A 17,786-nucleotide genomic window follows, 5' to 3' on the forward strand; every position below is an offset into this window, starting at 1 on the left:
GCTTTCTCTTTTGATTGTATCTATAAGAGATTATGATGCTAAATAAATGTATAGCTGTAATCATTTCACAGTATATGTAACTCAAACCATTATGCTGTACACCTTAAACTTATATAGTGATATCTCTCAATTATATCTCAGTAAAACTGGAGGAAAATTAATTAGTATAACAAGCCAATTAAAAAAAAAGAGAAATTGTGCTTAGGAAGAGCAGAATTCAAGAAACTGGGGAAAGGTGGTGATACTGCTTAGTAGGGTTAAAAGAGAACAACTAGTGGAGGACCTCGAAACTTATACCATAGGGACTTCCCTGGTGGTCCAGTGGTTAAGAATCCAATGCAGGTTCCATCCCTGGTCGTGGAACTAAGATCCCACATGCCGTGGGGCAACTGAGTCCACGAGCCACAACTAGAGAGCCCGGGTGCCACAACTAGAGAGCCTGCGTGCTGCAACTACAGAGCCCACGTGCTCTGGAGCCCCCGCACCGCAACTAGAGAGAAGCCCACACATGGCTGCGAAGAGCCCACGTGCCGCAACAAAAGATTCCACATGCCACAACGGAGATCCCGCATGCTGCTGCAACTAAGACCCCAAGCAGCCAAATAAATAAATTTTTTTTAAAAAGTATGCCATGGAATATATATTTTCATTCATTCAGAAAATATTTAATACCTGCTCTTTGATAAGGCAATTTTCTAGATGCTTTGGATACATCAATAAACAAAATAGGTAGAGATCCCTGCCTCTGTGGAGCTGACATTCTTCCAAAGGGGGGATGGGAATCATAATAAATAATTCTTATCTATTTATAGAGTGATATTGTAACCCAGTACTCAGATTATATATAAACAAGCTGAACTTTTTCTGAAGGTCAGTCACCTTATCCTTGTTTAGAAAACAAAAAAGGCCAAGTTTTTGTCAGATTTTAAGATATCTTGGAAAAAGGCAAAGCCATTATTAGCTTTCTCCTTTTTATTAAGTACCTCTCTCTCCTTTGGTTTCCTCATTTGCCTAGCTACCTGATGAACAATGGAGTGCTTTTGTGGAGATGTTCCTCCTCCTATTGTTCATATCCTTTTCATATTAGGATTGATTCTGTAAAAGAAAATCATCATGGACCTTCCTCTTCTAGATTTCAAGGTCAACACAAGTTTCTGTAGCCTCTTGAAATGACTTTCTTGCCCACAGAATCAGTTTTATTTCAAAGGGAAAAGTAAAGGATTTCTTTGCTCCTTTCCTAGTGATCAGTGGCAGGATTTGAGATCGCAAGGCTCCAGCACACAATAAGAAAAACCTACAAAAGATATGATTTCATCTAATTTTCAGATGGATAGAAAGTGACTTTTTTTTCCCATTTTAAAAATGAGGAGGGCTTCCCTGGTGGCACAGTGGTTGAGAATCTGCCTACCAATGCAGGGGACACGGGTTTGAGCCCTGGTCTGGGAAGATCCCACATGCCGCAGAGCAACTAGGCCCGTGAGCCACAACTACTGAGCCTGCGCGTCCACGATGAAGAGTGGCCCCCCCTTGCCACAACTAGAGAAAGCCCTCGCACAGAAACGAAGACCCAACACAGCCAAAAATAAATAAATTTTTTTTAAAAAGTAAAAATGAGGATTAGCTCAAAGAATAATTTTTCCAAATGAGGAACTCCTGAATAGGTTCCTCTGAGGTATCATCTCCAGCAGGATTTGACAAGGAAATCTCTTTAGGTGAGTCTCACTTATTAAAAATGAATTACCTAGGTCTGGTTTCAGAAATGTTAGAGGAAAGGAAAGACTGACCCATCATTTTTTTCCCCAACTCTTAATGTATGGATTAGAGAGGAGAAATACAAATAATGCCAGGAAAAGCAACGTAACATCTGTGGAGACGTGGCTAGGAAAACTCAAGATATTGGGCGTTGGGGAAAATTGTGTCTTTAAAGTTAGTTGAAGTGGATAATGGATGCTTTCTTTCCTAGAAAGAGAAAGAAAAGTATTCTTTTTAAAAATTCAGAACTTACTGTCTACTCCTTCATTCTTTTACACCCTCTTCTCTACAGAAAACACATTAAGAAAGGAGTTAACCCTTTACATTAAGGGGTTTGTCCTGTCTTCTGAGAAGCAATTTTGACTTTTTAAAAAATTGTATTTATTTTATTGTTGTTAGAAACGGTACATACTCGTAAATATTCCTTTTAATATAGAAAGATGTGAATTAAAAGATAAAGTTCCCCTTCCCAGAAATATAATAGTTTAGCATATACCCTTTCAAACTTTTTCCTATATACATATAGCTGTTTTTTTCAACACTTTATTATGAAATTTTTCAGCATACAGAAGTTTGAAAAAACTAAACACAAAATATCCCATCACCTAGATTTTTTCATTAATATTTGACTGATTTATCATATATTTATCCATCTTTTATTCCATCCTATTTTTGGACATGCTGCAAAGTAAATTGCAGGCATTGATATACTTCCCCCATAAATATTTCATCATATCAGAATCAAGATCTCAGTATTTGCTTATAGGGTTTTTCTTTTGAGGTGAAATTACCATCAATAAAATGCACAGGGCTTCTCTGGTGGCGCAGTGGTTAAGAATCCACCTGCCAGTGCAGGGGACACGGGTTCGAGCCCTGGTCCAGGAAGATCCCACATGCCACGGAGCAACTAAGCCCATGCACCACAACTGCTGAGCCTGTGCTCTAGAGCCAGTGAGCCACAACTACTGAGCCCACGCACCACAACTACAGAAGCCCATGCGCCTAGAGCCCGTGCTCCACAACAAGAGAAGCCACCGCAATGAGAAGCCCACGCACTGCAACAAAGAGTAGCCCCCGCTCACCACAACTAGAGAAAGCCTGGGCACAGCAACGAAGACCCAATGCAGCATGCATGCATGCATCAATCAATCAGTCAGTCTTCTCAGAGTAACATCAATAGCTAGTTAGGTTATATAATTTTAAAAATAAAACAAAATAGGGCTTCCCTGGTGGCTCAGTCGTTAAGAATCCGCCTGCCCTCTCCAAGACCAGCACCATGGCAAAATGAGGAAACAACTAACAAGTGAAGAGTTTGCACAATGGAAAACCACCCTGACCATCTCTTGAATTTATAGGGATCATAGGTGGAACGTTCCCTTCACTGGCAGCCATCTTTGGCCGTTCTATTTCTGCATTACACTCATCCCTCAGTAAAGTCAGTGACTGGATCTTCTCCCAAGGTTTCCCCTGCTTTCCATCAGGCATGGGAAAAAAAATCAAGAGAGACATTAGTATCTGCAACTGAGGAACTCTTAATCCAATCCAGAAGAAAAGCATCTGTTATGGAAAGAATGAGATATTCAAGGATGTTGGAGACACTGCTCTGAACACATTCTGCACAGCAGTAAAGCAGATTGCCGAGAAAGGAAAAATTCATTCATTTCCAGGAAAAACTTCTCCAATGGTTTGAGAAGAATCTTCCTGTATTCGAGATTCCCTACACTATGCAAAAAGGCAGTATGTATCAAAAAATCTTTAAAATCTGTGTGCCCTACAACACAGCAATTCTGGAATTTATCCTAACAAGGTAATGAAAACTGGCCCATAGACATTTAGCAACAAAGATGTTTATCAAAGTGCTGTTTGTAATGGTGAACTCTGCAAACATTGTACCAAAAAGTAAATTATGGGTACATCTATTTCATGTAACCATTATATATAAGAGAGCATCTGTTAGAATGGAAAGTGCTTTATGATATTTAAATGGAAAAAGTAAATTACAAAATATAGGTGCAACACTATGACTTAGAGTCTTTTTTTGTCCTCTGTTATTTGCTTGTTTTCTGTAGCAAACATGTATAATTCTTCTAGTAAGAAAAGTTTTTTAAAATGATGAGAAATTCTGTTCCTAAGATCTCATAGAAGCATAAAAAGAAGTCTACAATAAAAAATGTATATGAATAAAAAAAAAAAGAATCCGCTTGCCAATGCAGGGGACACGGGTTCGAGCTCTGGTCCTGGAAGATCCCACATGCTGCGGAGCTACTAAGCCCATGCACCACAGCTATTGAACCTGCACTCTAGCGCCCGTGAGCCACAACTACTGAAGCCCGCACGCCTAGAGCCCGTGTTCCGCAACAAGAGAAGCCACCACAGTGAGAAGCCTGTGCACCTCAACGAAGAGTAGCCTCCGCTCGCCGCAACCAGAGAAGGGCCCGCATGCAGCAACGAAGACCCAACGCAGCCAAAAATAAAATAGATAAAATAAAATAAATAAATTTATTTTAAAAATTATAAATCAATCAATCTTCTCAGAGTAATATCAATAGCTAGTTAGGTTATATAATTTTAAAAAAATAAAATGCACAAATCTTAAATGTACTTTTGCTCAGTTTTTTAAAATTTTCATACACCTCTGTAACCCAGACCCTTCTCAAGAACATTATCATCACCCCGGAAAGTTCCCTCATGCCCTTTCCTAGACAGCCCCCACCATATATAGCTATTCAATGGGGTTTTTTTAAAGTATTTTTAAAAATCAGCCCTTGCTATAATATTATTCTGCAACTTGGAGAATATGTTTTCATATGAGTAAGTATATACCTCATTTCGTTTTAATAGCTGCATATTCATTATTTAAATGTACCAAAGTTTACTTCCTTGTTGATAAACCTTTAAGTTGTTTACACTTTTTCATTACAGACTTTGTAGTTATACATTCAGCTTTGGTTCCCTATCAACAGGTGGACTCCAGTCTTCTATCAGATGTGACTCCAGTCTTCTGCCAGATGTAACCCCAGACAGAAACTTGTTATATTACCCTACCTCCATAAGTTATTTCCGCTTACATATACCTGTAATCCATGCTGCTATATCATCAGATTTGTCAAATGAATAAACTCATTGCATGTAACAAATCACATTTTTATGAAAAATAACACCCTCCCCCCTTTTTTTATTGAGGGCAAGTTTATTATGCTTTCATTTTAGTCTGGATGTGGTAATAACTTTCCCCCAAAATTTTTTTAATGAGAAATGTGACTTTATTTTACATTTTTGTGAATCTCCTTAATGTCTGGCTTAAATATAGGACAGCTGCATCTATTTTTGCCTTCTGTCTGTTGTGGTGTTATTCTGGTTTAAATACATGAAGAAATCTGACCTCACATAGGTAAAAAGTTGTAAAAGAGAGGAAGATTTTGATAATTGTAGATATTCTTTGATACTGCAGCAAAATAAATTAATAAATGTAATAGTTCCTTAACACTGCAGTGTTGGAGTATGAAATCAATGGAGTATTAAAATCCACTGGTCTCTCTTGCAATTTAAATGGATTTTTTACCCATGTATGATTTTATCACTTCCTGCATTGGTCATTGAAAAATATTAATTCACTGTATTATTACTGCTCTTCCATTTCCTATATGTATCCAAAACAATTCACATTTGTTAATTGCCACTTATTTCATGAGAAAAACTTAAGTATTAAAAAACTGAGAATCTCGTGGTGGTTAATAGACACAAGTTTTCCAAAATTCCAGTGTTCACTCAAACTTAAATTTTGTCATTGGAAACATATTTTCAATTGGGTTTCTTGAAGTAACAAGTTCACTTGACTTACTTTCAGTTCCTAGGTTAGAGTAACCATTGTCTGTCAGTTCCTTTAAGTAAAAATGGTGTTCCATGAAAAAAGCCACTAGTTCAGCTCACCATTCAAATATTTGCACAAGTGCATTGCCTTAAGATAACCATCATACCTCAGTGTGCAGCAGAAGTGCTTTATGCATACTTCCATTGTGTTATGCAGAATAAAGATTTTGGTTTGTGGGTCAAGATTGAATATTTTTACTACTTTATCAAGAGCATTCTTAGATGGTGCTGGCATAGTTCATTTCTACTAGTTTCATTCTAGTACAGTTTTGTGCCACTTGCCTTGATTCATACTAAAACTGCAGTTTTACCCACCATTCTTTTACTCCATTAGTACAAATGTCAGCATAACAAAAATGCATATAATATCTTAGAGTGTTATTAAAATAGTTTTGACCTCTCGGATCCCTTGGGGTAAGCAGAGCACACTTTGAGAACTGCTGGTCTGGAGACCATGATAGGGCAAATATCCAGATAACAAGGAAAAGTCTAAGTCCTGCAAGAAGTGAGTTGAGCATTATAGTCCTTCACGAACAGAAAGATACAGAGTAAAGAAATTGAAAGGACCTCTTTAAGGTAGAAAAGGGCTCTAAAATTGGCTTTAAAAAGTAGTAGTATTTCAATAGGTAGGAAAAAATGTTAACAGATCATAAATTTGCATGTAAATACTCTTGAGTTATTTAAATTCCGGGTTACCTATTTTAGAAAACTCTTATACTTCTTTTTATAGTCAACCTTAGATTATGTACATAATGAAGGAGAATAGATGACAGATGCTCTGGTTAATAATTTTAATGATTGAACAATTCTTAGTATTTAGTTTGCTTCATAATGACCTATTTTTGGTAGTAAATTTGCTCTGCTAGTTGTTTTATATAAGCTACTATTAAAACATATCTTTAGGGGCTTCCCTGGTGGCGCAGTGGTTGAGAATCTGCCTGCCAATGCAGGGGACACAGGTTCGAGCCCTGGTTTGGGAAGATCCCACATGCCACAGAGCAACTAGGCCCGTGAGCCACAATTACTGAGCCTGCGCATCTGGAGCCTGTGCTCCGCAACAAGAGAGGCCGTGATAATGAGAGGCCCGTGCACCGCGATGAAGAGTGGCCCCCACTTGCCACAACTAGAGAAAGCCCTCTCACAGAAACGAAGACCCAACACAGCCATAAATAAACAAATAAAAATTAAAAAATATATATATATCTTTAGCTTATACCACATGGTGCACAGTGGAAAAGAGTAGCTAAAATTAAAAATTAGTGATGGAAAATTCATAAAATTAAATCTTTATTTTTTTAGTCAGTGCATATTAAATCTTGTGGCTGTTTTACCCATTGTATAAATTAGATATTGAAATTGATAGTATTTTTGTGTTTCAGGAAAATATCTAAGGCAAAAGAGAATTGATTTTCAGCTTCCCTATGACATCCTTTGGCAGTGGAAACATAATCAGGTATGAGCATATCTTACCATGCTTCGTTCATAAGTGGTAAACGGGGGAAAGGAGTGTGCAAGTCTTTTTCTCTGCCTCCTTGTTATGCTCTCATCTTAGGAAGTATAGAGAAGTGTCCCTGTGAAGGTTAGAGACTAAGAAAAATGAATTTGCATCCATATTTAATGTGACCTCTTTGCCTTTACTCATACTTCAAAATAGCATTAAGTTCCTGCTTCCTTAGGAAACCTTCTGTTATTATTCTGGACTTTTATTTTGGTGGCAAAGATTCTGTTCTGTAAGAATCCTGTTTGATGCAGGTCTCAAGGGAATTTAGATGTACTGCCAGCAGCGCTAAGAAATTTCAGGCTTTATTTTTGTTGGCTCCTTCCCATCAGTTTGGAATTTATTTTTCACATATAAAAGAGAGTCTTCTACCAAAGGAAACACGGAAAATATTTAACACTCTTGTACTTTTAAAAGATATTTAAATATATTGGGAACTAAAAATGGGAAGGTGCTGTTTTTCTCTCTTGCTTACCTAATTGAAAAGTTTCCCCCAGTTATTTTTATATTAAGCTAAAGCCCCCAGAATCCATATTGAGAACAACCATTGAGAAATAGTCATGCAAATGAGGTAAATAGGCTCCTGAGTTTTGCCAGAATTCCACCAAAGTTTGACTTTGGAAAGCCAAAAGCAGTGAACATTCCCGTCTACATTCTCTTCTCTGGTGGCCTCTCTTGAATTCTAAGAGGATCAGTATGTTAGATATTTGTCTCAGAGAGTTCATAACAATGAAGGAGATAGTGTTTTGAATCTATACCAACTGAAAAATGATGGTGGGATTATTCTTATGGATTAGTACACTCTAGCTTAAACCAAGTTGCTTTTTTTTTTTTTTTTTTTTTTGGGGTACTGTCTTCTATGGTAAAACACTGACCGACTGACCTAATACATTTTCTTCCTAATGCATTCTTTATTGCAGTATGAGAGCGCCATTATCCTGCCTGCCATCTCCCCTTTGTTCATTAAATTAATTGACTTAATTAAATCGTGAAATGTGTTTCCCTACAACACTCACCCTGAAAAAGCCAGGGTTCTCATCTTTTCCATTTCATACACCTACGCAGGCCATCTAAACAAGCCCTGTGCAAGTTTTCCATTCTTTTCATAGCGGCAAATACAATCTTAATTTATCCAAATGAAAAGCTTTGATCTGCAGTGTGACTTTCATTTAAGTCTATCTAATAACTTGCTGAAGAAACATCTAACAAAAAATGCATTTTCTTTAAACTACTTAGTATTGCTTCCGTTAAATCTAGTTCTCTCTTAAACCCTGATCTAGTAAGTCACCTTTTATTTCAGGGTAAAAAAGTGATCACACCAAGTTTCCCTCAAATTATCCAACCCAGAAAGTCTTGTAAATGTTTCCATATGAGCAGAGTACGTGGATAATTTCCTCTATTTTTAGTGATTGATACTGTTTTCTGGCATTTGAAGTTGAATGCTATATCAAGATTTTTCTGTTTTTTCTTCTAGCTATACAAGAAACCAGATGTCCCACTATATAAAAAAATCCGTTCAAGTGAGTAACATGGGAGCTGTTTTTTCTGCCTCCATACAATCAGTGTTCTTAGCCTGGCACTTAGAAAATTATCCTATATATTCACAAACTGTTCTTTGCTGTCTTCTCTCAAGATGTCTACGTTGATGTCAAACCCCTTTCTGGTTATGAGGCTACCACTTGTAACTGTAAGAAACCGGATGATGACACCAAAAAGGGCTGTGTGGATGACTGCCTCAATAGGTACTGTACTAAACTGATTCTGTAAGCACAGGCTTTAAGATCTGTAAGATACTTCATTTAGGGGAATTCCCTGGCGGTCCAGTGGTTAGGACTCTGTGCTTTCACTGCCAAGGGCCCAGGTTCAATCCCTGGTTGGGGGACTAAGATCCCACAAGCCATGTGGCGTGGCCAAAAAAAAAAGTCACTTCATTTAGAGGGAAGGGTTAAATAGGCTCTTTGATTTCCCCTCAAGAAGTTGCACAAAGATAGTATATAAAACCTAATTGATGGGCTGTCTCAGTCTGTTTGGGCTTCTATAACAAAATATCATAGACTTAAACAACAGAAATTTATTTCTCACAGTTCTGGAAGCTGCGAAGTCCAAGGGCAAATTGCCAGCAGATTCAGTGTCTGATGAGGACCCACTTCCTAGCTTATAGACAGCTGCCTTCTCCCTGTGTGCTCACATGGCCTTTCCTCAGTGCATGCTCATGGGGGAGAGAGAGAGAGAGAGAGAGAGAGAGATTTCTTCTTCTTAGAAGGGCACCAATCCCATTAGGAGGTTCTCACCCTTCTGACCTAATATAAACCTATTTAACTCCCAAAGATCCTACTTCCAAATACTGTCGCCTTGGAGGCTAGGGCTTCAACTATGAATTTTGAGGGGACACATTCAGCCCATAACATGGGCTAAATAGAGTAACAGAAAACAATGTGATCTAGAGTCTTATGTCCTCAGGTTTAAATCCTCTTACTTACTTAAGAGACCTGAGGAAAGTTCTTTAACCCCTCTAATAAAAATAATACCATCTTTATGGAGGGGTTTGTGAGGATTATATGAAACAATGTTTATAATTCATTAAGCACAGTTCTAGAAACCTTCCTAGATCTCAGTATATGGTAGCCATAATGAGGGAGTAAAAGTAGGATGATGGCAGTGAAAGAGAAGAAAGAGGCCATGATATATTTGGGCGGGGGGGAAACTAGGTTGATAAACCATTAGCATATAGCAGATATACACATGATGATTGAGTCAGTGATGCTAATGAGAGATGGTTATGCTATTGTCAGAGATAGAAAGTGTGGAATCTAACTGGTTTGGAGATAAAAATTATGATTTTGATTTGGGACCACTGAGTTTTAAATGACATTGAGATTTCAAAATGGAAATGTCTAATTGAGACAAAGGAGTAGAGATAGAATTTGTTGGTTTTAGTAACATAAGCATATTTATAGCAAAAAAAGAGTTAATGAACTTCCCATCAATGCTCCTTGTTCTAGATAGCTTTCGTAGAAAAAGACAACTGCTTTCCCAGTCTCCATCTCTAGTCAACTGTCCTGCGGGCTGAGGGAATCAGCGTTTCTGCTTTAGCATGCCAGTTGGGGAATTCTCCCTTACGAATATCACTGTAAATTCACATCTTGTCACTGTACATACATACAGTTGTACACAGTAGTAATAACTTGGTGTTATAGATAGCTGATTTTTTTCACTCACAAATACTTTATATATGCACTTTTATGTATCATTGTGGTCCACAAGCTCATCCTTTTTAGGTTAGTATGTCACGGTTTGCCCTTCTTCTGTTGTTCGTTATTCAAGTTATTTTTAATGTTTTGCTATTAAAAATGGCACTACTGTGAAACTCTTTGTGTAGATTCCTTTCTGTTTTAACTCTTAGAGTGTATTCTCAAAAGAAGAAATACCTGTACAAACTATAAGGACATATATATAATTCTTACTGTATACTATCCAGTAGCTGTCATGAAATATTGAGTTAATTTTTGGTATCACCACCAATATTTAAATATATTTATTTCCCCATAGTTCCACCTCCTTTAGTTATTAACATCTAACTTTATTTCTAGTGCTTTAGTATTTTGATTGTTTAATATTTTAGAGTATCGTATGTCCTTAAAGTTGTTTAAATGTGCATCTCTTTAGATGCTAACATTTCTGTGCTTGTTTGTATGATATTTTATTGTCTATGAAATTACTATAATATAGCTGCCTCATTGCTTATTTTCTCTCTTTCTCACAATAGTCCAAGGAGGTAGGTGATAGTTTTACATTGTACAGATGAAGGAACCTAGATTTTGGATGGTAAATTGCTCCACATTACATAAGACAAGTGACAGAGACAGAATTTGAACCCACATGTGTTTGATTCAAAAGTCATGTTCTTTCCACTGTACCACACTGCTTATTGTATACATATTGATAGTCTTTTAATCTCTGAAAAATTGAAATTTGAACATTTACCTTTACATAATAACATTGGTTGCCTTATATCATTTAGTATGGGTGTCACATTTATCCTTCCCATTATGTTGTCTTTGTTCCAAAAAAACCCAAAACTTACCCCTAAATAAGAAATAAACAAACACTCAAGACACAGTACTGCCAACTTTGTGTCATGAGAATATGAGCACTACATCATCATGCATCTAATGAATGTGATAAATGTATAAATAATTAAGAAAAATTAAAATATGTTATTCGGTTGGTGCTTCCTTATATATTTAAAAGTAACCCTCATAGAGATTCAGTTAAATGGAGCTATCTAAAAGGTAGGGTGGCTTTGTCTTACCTGTCTTTGTATTCAGAGTTCTGTAAATATTTAAGGGGGTGGGGGAGTTAAAGGATCGGCAGGATCCACTTTCACATCCATGCAAGACTCATATGTAGAATTGTACTTAACTTGTAAGTAGCCCAGGGAACACTTGATTCCGGACTATATTTTTTTAATTTTTATTTATTTATTTATTTTTGGTTGCATTGGGTCTTCGTTGCTGAGCACGGATTTTCTCTAGTTGCATCGAGCCGGGACTACTCTTCATTGCGGTGCATGTTCTTCTCATTGCAGTGGCTTCTCTTGTTGTGAAGCACAGGCTCTAGGCGTGCAGGCTTCAGTAGTTGTGGCACGTGGTCTCAGTAGTTGTGGCTCGAGGGCTCTAGAGTGCAGGCTCAGTAATTGTGGCGCACGGGCTTAGTTGTTCCGCCACATGTGGGATCTTCCCGGACCAGGGAATCAAACCCATGTCCCCTGCATTGGCAGGCGGATTCTTAACCACTGCACCACCAGGGAAGTCCCAGAACAATTTTTAAAACAAATAATGGGGTTTTACGATTACTTCAAATAAAGACTTTAAACATTTGTTCTCCTTTCTTCCAAACAATTTCTAGGAATCACCAACATTGTTTATAAACACTACAGATCTTCCTTGGTGGATATTTGTTTCTGTACACCATCCATATCAAACCCATTGCTGCTCCAGAACATTCCTCTTTCCCTGGAACAAAGTCTTGTCATTCATTTCAAGCTATTTTTAAATGCTGTACCCATTTGCTCATAGCACATACAGAGCCCACTCCCTCAGCTCTCCAAAAGGACAGACATGGTGTGTAACAAAACTGAATACTTAGGGGAAAATAAATGTATATTACCTGGTGAGACTTATGCCACCAGTGGTGATTACTTTCGGAGTTCACAGGCCCTAAACTAAACATCAGGGCCCCTGTCTAACTCCCTATTAGAGTCTATCTATGCTACTTTGTTGAGAGCAGTTCACTTCCACTTGCCCACCAATGAGAATCTCTAGGAGCCTTCACCTTTTGCTCTAGAAGAACCCTGGTTCCTCAAATTCTTGGTTCTAAAAAGTCGGGATGGAATGATCCTCTCCCCTGCCTCCAAGGCTTACTCCTTCCTGACCTAGCATGATTCATAGTAGGAATATTCATTTCATTTAAGTGAAAACACATTTCCATTTACAGGAATGGTCTGACCTCCATAGCTAGTGAAGTCAATCACATTAGTACATTTCTCAATGATTGTTTAACCTTAAATCTTACCAGGTGAGAGAAAGAGCAATCAGATGATCTATATTTAGAGGGGGGAGAAATTGTCTAATTTTTCAAGGGCATTATGACTACAGGTAATGGCAATTTACATTGCTAAATCAAAATCTTCCCATCTTAGTTTGCAGCATCTACTTTCAGATTTGGGTAACTTTATAGTTTTGTTTTCCAGACAATGAATAGAACCATGTTTTACTTTTTATACAGTTAAAGGGCTTATCTTGGTCATTTATCAAAACAAACAGAATAGGACTTCCCTGGTGGTGCAGTGGTTAAGAATCGCCTGCCAATGCAGGGGACAAGGGTTCGAGCCATGGTCCAGGAAGATCCCACATGATGTGGAGCGACTAGGCCTGTGCACCACAACTACTGAGACTACTCTCTAGAGCCCGGAGCAACCAAGCCCGTGCGCCACAATACTGAGCCCGTGTGCCACAATTACTGAAGCTCGCGCACCTAGAGCCCATGCTCCACAACAAGAGAAGCCACCGCAATGAGAAGCCCGAGCACCGCAACGAAGAGCAGCAGCAAAGACCCAACGCAGCAAAAACTAAATTAATTAATTATTTTTAAAAGCCATGAAAATGAATAAGCCTTCTGAAGAAAAGAGGAGCAATGAATATGCCATGGAAAGTAGAGAAGAGAAAAGGATTCCCATTTAAAAAAAAAAAAAAAAGACAGGAATTGTTATTGTAAAGGTAGGAAGTCCATTATCATAAAAGATCCACAAAGCCCAAAATAGGAGGACAGTTCTAGGAAGGGTGTTCGTCAATATCCATGCAGCAAAGAAATCAGCAAAACAAAGAATAACTGTGGTGAATTTGACAGTAAGGCAGTGTCTTTACAAGTTAAGCTGATTGTCTTAAATTTTTTAAAATATATTTTTATTATTCTTTTATTTGTTTGTTTATTTATTTATGGCTGTGTTGGGTCCTCATTGCCGTGCACGGGCTTTCTCTAGTTGTGACGAGGGGGGCTACTCTTCGTTGCTGTGCACGGGCTTCTCATGGCGGTGGCTTCTCTTGTTGTGGAGCACGGGCTGTAAGCGTGCGGGCTTTAGTAGTTGTGGCATGCCAGCTCAGTCGTTGTGGCTCGCAGGCTCTAGAGCACAGGCTCAGTAGTTGTGGCACACGGGCTTAGCTGCTCTGCAGCATGTGGGATCTTCCCGGACCAGGGCTTGAACCCGTGTCCCCTGCATTGGCAGGGGGATTCTTAACCACTGCGCCACTAGGGAACTCCCTGATTGTCTTAAATTGAAGAATAGTCCAGTGGATACTTTCTCTGCTTACTGCTCATTTATGTGATTTGAACTGTGGGCTGTTTGCCCTTTAGATAAAGATAATATTTTTTTTAATAAATTTATTTGTTTTATTTTTATTTATTTTGGCTGCATTGGGTCTTTGTTGCTGCACGCAGGCTTTCTCTAGTTGAGGTGAGCAGGGGCTGTTCTTCATTGCGGTGCGCGGGCTCTTCATTGTGGTGGCTTCTCTTGTTGTGGAGCACGGGCTCTAGGTGCGTGGGCTTCAGTAATTGTGGCTCACAGGCTCTAGAGTGCAGGCTCAGTAGTTGTGGCGCACGGGCTTAGTTGCTCCGCAGCATGTGGGATCTCCCTGGACCAGGGCTCGAACCTGTGTCCCCTGCATTGGCAGGTGGATTCTTAACCACTGCGCCACCAGGGAAGCCCAAGATAATATCTTTTTGAAGAATAAATCAAACAACTCTGAAAGTACTTTAAATTGTAAACTGTGGGCTTCCCTGGTGGCGCAATGATTAAGAATCTGCCTGCCAATGCAGGTTACACGGGTTCAAGCCCTGGTCTGGGAAGATCCCACATGCCACGGAACAACTAAGCCCGCGAGCCACAACTACTGAGCCCTTGTGCCACAACTACTGAAGCCCACGCACCTAGAGCCCATGCTCCGCAACAAGAGAAGCCCACGCACCTCAACAAAGAGTAGCCCTGCTCACTGCAACTAGAGAAAACACCGGCTCACAGCAACGAAGACCCAATGCAGCCAAAGATAAATAAATAAATAAATAAATTTTTTTTTAATTAGAAAAAAAATCCGCCTGCCAATGCAGTGGACACGGGTTCAAGCCCTGGTCCAGGAAGATCCCACATGCACCACAACTACTGACGCTATGCTCTAGAGCCCGTGAGCCACAACTACTGAACCCGCGTGCTACAACTGCTGAAGCCCGCGTGCCTAGAGCCCATGCTCCGCAACAAAGAGAAGCCAATGCAATGAGAAGCCTGCGCACCGCAATGAAAAGTAGCCCCCGCTCGCCACAACTAGAGAAAGCCCGCGCACAGCAACGAAGACCCAGTGCAACCAAAAATAAATAAATAAATTTATTAAAAAATAAAATGGTTATGATGATAAATGTTATAGTAAATTTTTTGTGTATTTTAACCACAATTTTTTTAAAAATCTGTAAATGGCTATGAGCTACTTCAAAACAATAGTGCAGTGTAATCATCAAATTATTAAATCCTCTATGGGTTACAGTTCATATATTCTTAGCCCAGAACTAAATATGATAGTGTTTACCAAGGATGCTGAGTGGACAATTAACTCATTAATTTATAAGAAGCATCAGTGTTTGCAACTTGACTTGGAAATTTTCAGTATTATTTTTGAACTTAGACATTATTACCTTGTTAACTTTGTTAACCAATCTAACCTTATTAAAATAAAAATTAATTTTATGCATTCATTTTTCAAATTCCTATTTAAAAAATGGGTTCATGAAGGTTATATAGTTAATTGACATACAGTTATTCCTTTTCTTTCTAGAATGATCTTTGCTGAGTGTTCCCCCAACACTTGCCCCTGTGGTGAGCAGTGCTGTAACCAGAGGATACAGAGGCATGAGTGGGTGCAATGTCTAGAACGATTTCGAGCTGAGGAAAAAGGTTGGGGAATCAGAACCAAAGAACCCCTAAAAGCTGGGCAGTTCATCATTGAATACCTAGGGGAGGTTGTCAGCGAACAGGAGTTCAGGTACAGTGGTAAATGATACTCCAGTAAAATGACAAAGTTACCAGATTAGTATGGAAAATGAACTATATGAAATTTACTTTCAACTTAATCATTAATTGGCTTTCAATCATTTCTCTCCTCTTTAGGAATAGGATGATTGAGCAGTATCATAATCACAGTGACCACTATTGTCTGAACCTGGATAGTGGGATGGTGATTGACAGTTACCGCATGGGAAATGAGGCCCGATTCATCAACCACAGCTGTGACCCAAATTGTGAAATGCAGAAATGGTAAGAAAGCAGGGGAAGGTGAAGACAAGACTCCAACAGAGCAGAAAGCTTTGAGGACATCCAGAGATTGATCTTTCCACAATTTTAGTCAGCTTACACAAAGCAGCTCAGGCAATTCCTTATTATACCAGATCCTCCAGGTAGAGAGTAAGCTCGTACTATTTCTTCACACTTCATCGTAACTACTTCCGGAAGAATGTAATATTTATTTGTGTGTGATAATTCCTAATATTTATTGACTGCTTACTGTGTGCCAAGCACTGTGTTAACGTGGTTCTTCTCACATCCATGCATTTAGCATATTTATCACATCCTTACTGGATTTGTCACAATGAGAAATAAAAATAAAAGTAATAGATTAGAATCTAATTGAGAATGAAAAATTGCATCTAAAAAATAGTTCAGAAAAGATAACATGATAGGAGAGGATTCTGAGAAGATGATAGAGTAGGAAGCACAAGGAATCTATCTCCCTTTAGACAATTGCACTAGCAGAATCTGTTTGATAAAACTCTTTTGGAACTCTGGGGTCTGTTGAAGGCTTGTAATGTCCAGGGGAAGTTTTAGATGGTCAGTTGTGGATCATTTCAGTCAATTTGAGGTGTTAGCACAGTAGCAGCTACTCATCCCTACCCACAGCCACATGGCAGGCAGCTGTGCAAGTGTTCCTGAAATATCTTGCATACAGCTTGCAGATGCTAGGGTGGATAAAAAGGACCCTGTTCTCCAAATATTAGGTACCTATGCTCTGATTGCTTCTTCTGATCACAGAGGTGCAAAGAAGCAGGCAGCCACTGTGTACCTCCACCATTGTTGCAAGTCCCTCTCCCTCCAGCTAAAGTGACTCCCAGGAGATTTTAAGGGTGCCCTCTTTTCGCCACCTTCATCTTTTGCTTTTCCCCTTTTGGGATAGAAATTAAAGACTAAGACGTTCAAAGACAACTGCATATATGAGGGGAAATAGACAGTGACTGCCCATATCCAACAAAAGGATTGGAAAAGACACAAGACACTAAGTTTACACCTGAGGCTGATCCTTGGCACAGAGACAGCCTACAGCAATCAAAAAAGCAAAAATAAAAACAGCAAACTGGACGGAGAGTCTTTAATTTCCAGAGTTACCACTTTATTCGACTCAAATGTCCAGTGTTCAACAAAAAAATCACAAGGAATACAAAGACACAAGAAAGTATTGTCCATTCAAAGCAAAAAAATAATTCAGTAGAATCTGAACCTAAAACGGACTTAATGGCAGATACATTAGACAAAGACTTTTAAACAGCTGCCCTAATCATGCTCAAAGAACTAAAGGAAATTGTCATGAAAAAAACTTTCTTTCATGAGAAAGTCATGAAAATGATGTTGGAACAAAATGGAAATATCAGTAAAGAGATAGAAAGCCTAAAAAGAAACCAAAAAGGAATTCTGGAGCTGAAAAGTACAGTAATTGAAATGAAAAACTCACTAGATGGATTCAAAGGCAGGTTTGAGCAGGCAGAAGAAAGAAACAGTGAACTTGAAGATGAGGACAATGTAAATTATCAAGCCTGAGGAATAAGAAAAAGATTGAAGAAAAGAGAGCCCTAAGTGACCCGTGGGACACCATCAAGCAGAACAACCATATGCATTGTGGATGTTCAAGACGGAGAAGACAGATACAAAGAGGCAGAGAGACTATTTAAAGAAATAATGGTTGAAAATTTCCCAAATTTCGTGAAAGATGTGAATATAAATATCCAGGAAGCTTCCCAAACTCCAAGTAAGATGAACTCAAAGAGACACGTACCAAGACACGTTATAATCAGACTT

At 38.7% G+C, this 17,786-nt stretch overlaps 1 protein-coding gene across 10 annotated transcripts in view; it reads left to right on the forward strand.

Annotated features, from left to right (window-relative positions):
• ASH1L (ASH1 like histone lysine methyltransferase) overlaps window positions 1-17,786 on the forward strand; it is a 208,041-nt gene that overhangs the window by 156,991 nt on the left and 33,264 nt on the right. For all 10 annotated transcript variants that reach the window (XM_061183329.1, XM_061183334.1, XM_061183336.1 and 7 more), the window contains 5 exons: window positions 7,002-7,075; window positions 8,595-8,640; window positions 8,754-8,862; window positions 15,499-15,705; window positions 15,831-15,977. In XM_061183329.1, coding sequence (XP_061039312.1) covers window positions 7,002-7,075; window positions 8,595-8,640; window positions 8,754-8,862; window positions 15,499-15,705; window positions 15,831-15,977 — 583 coding nt within the window. The remainder of the gene's footprint in view (window positions 1-7,001; window positions 7,076-8,594; window positions 8,641-8,753; window positions 8,863-15,498; window positions 15,706-15,830; window positions 15,978-17,786) is intronic.

This window comes from Eubalaena glacialis, chromosome 3 (genome assembly GCF_028564815.1).
Source record: "Eubalaena glacialis isolate mEubGla1 chromosome 3, mEubGla1.1.hap2.+ XY, whole genome shotgun sequence".
Classification (NCBI taxonomy): domain Eukaryota; kingdom Metazoa; phylum Chordata; class Mammalia; order Artiodactyla; family Balaenidae; genus Eubalaena; species Eubalaena glacialis.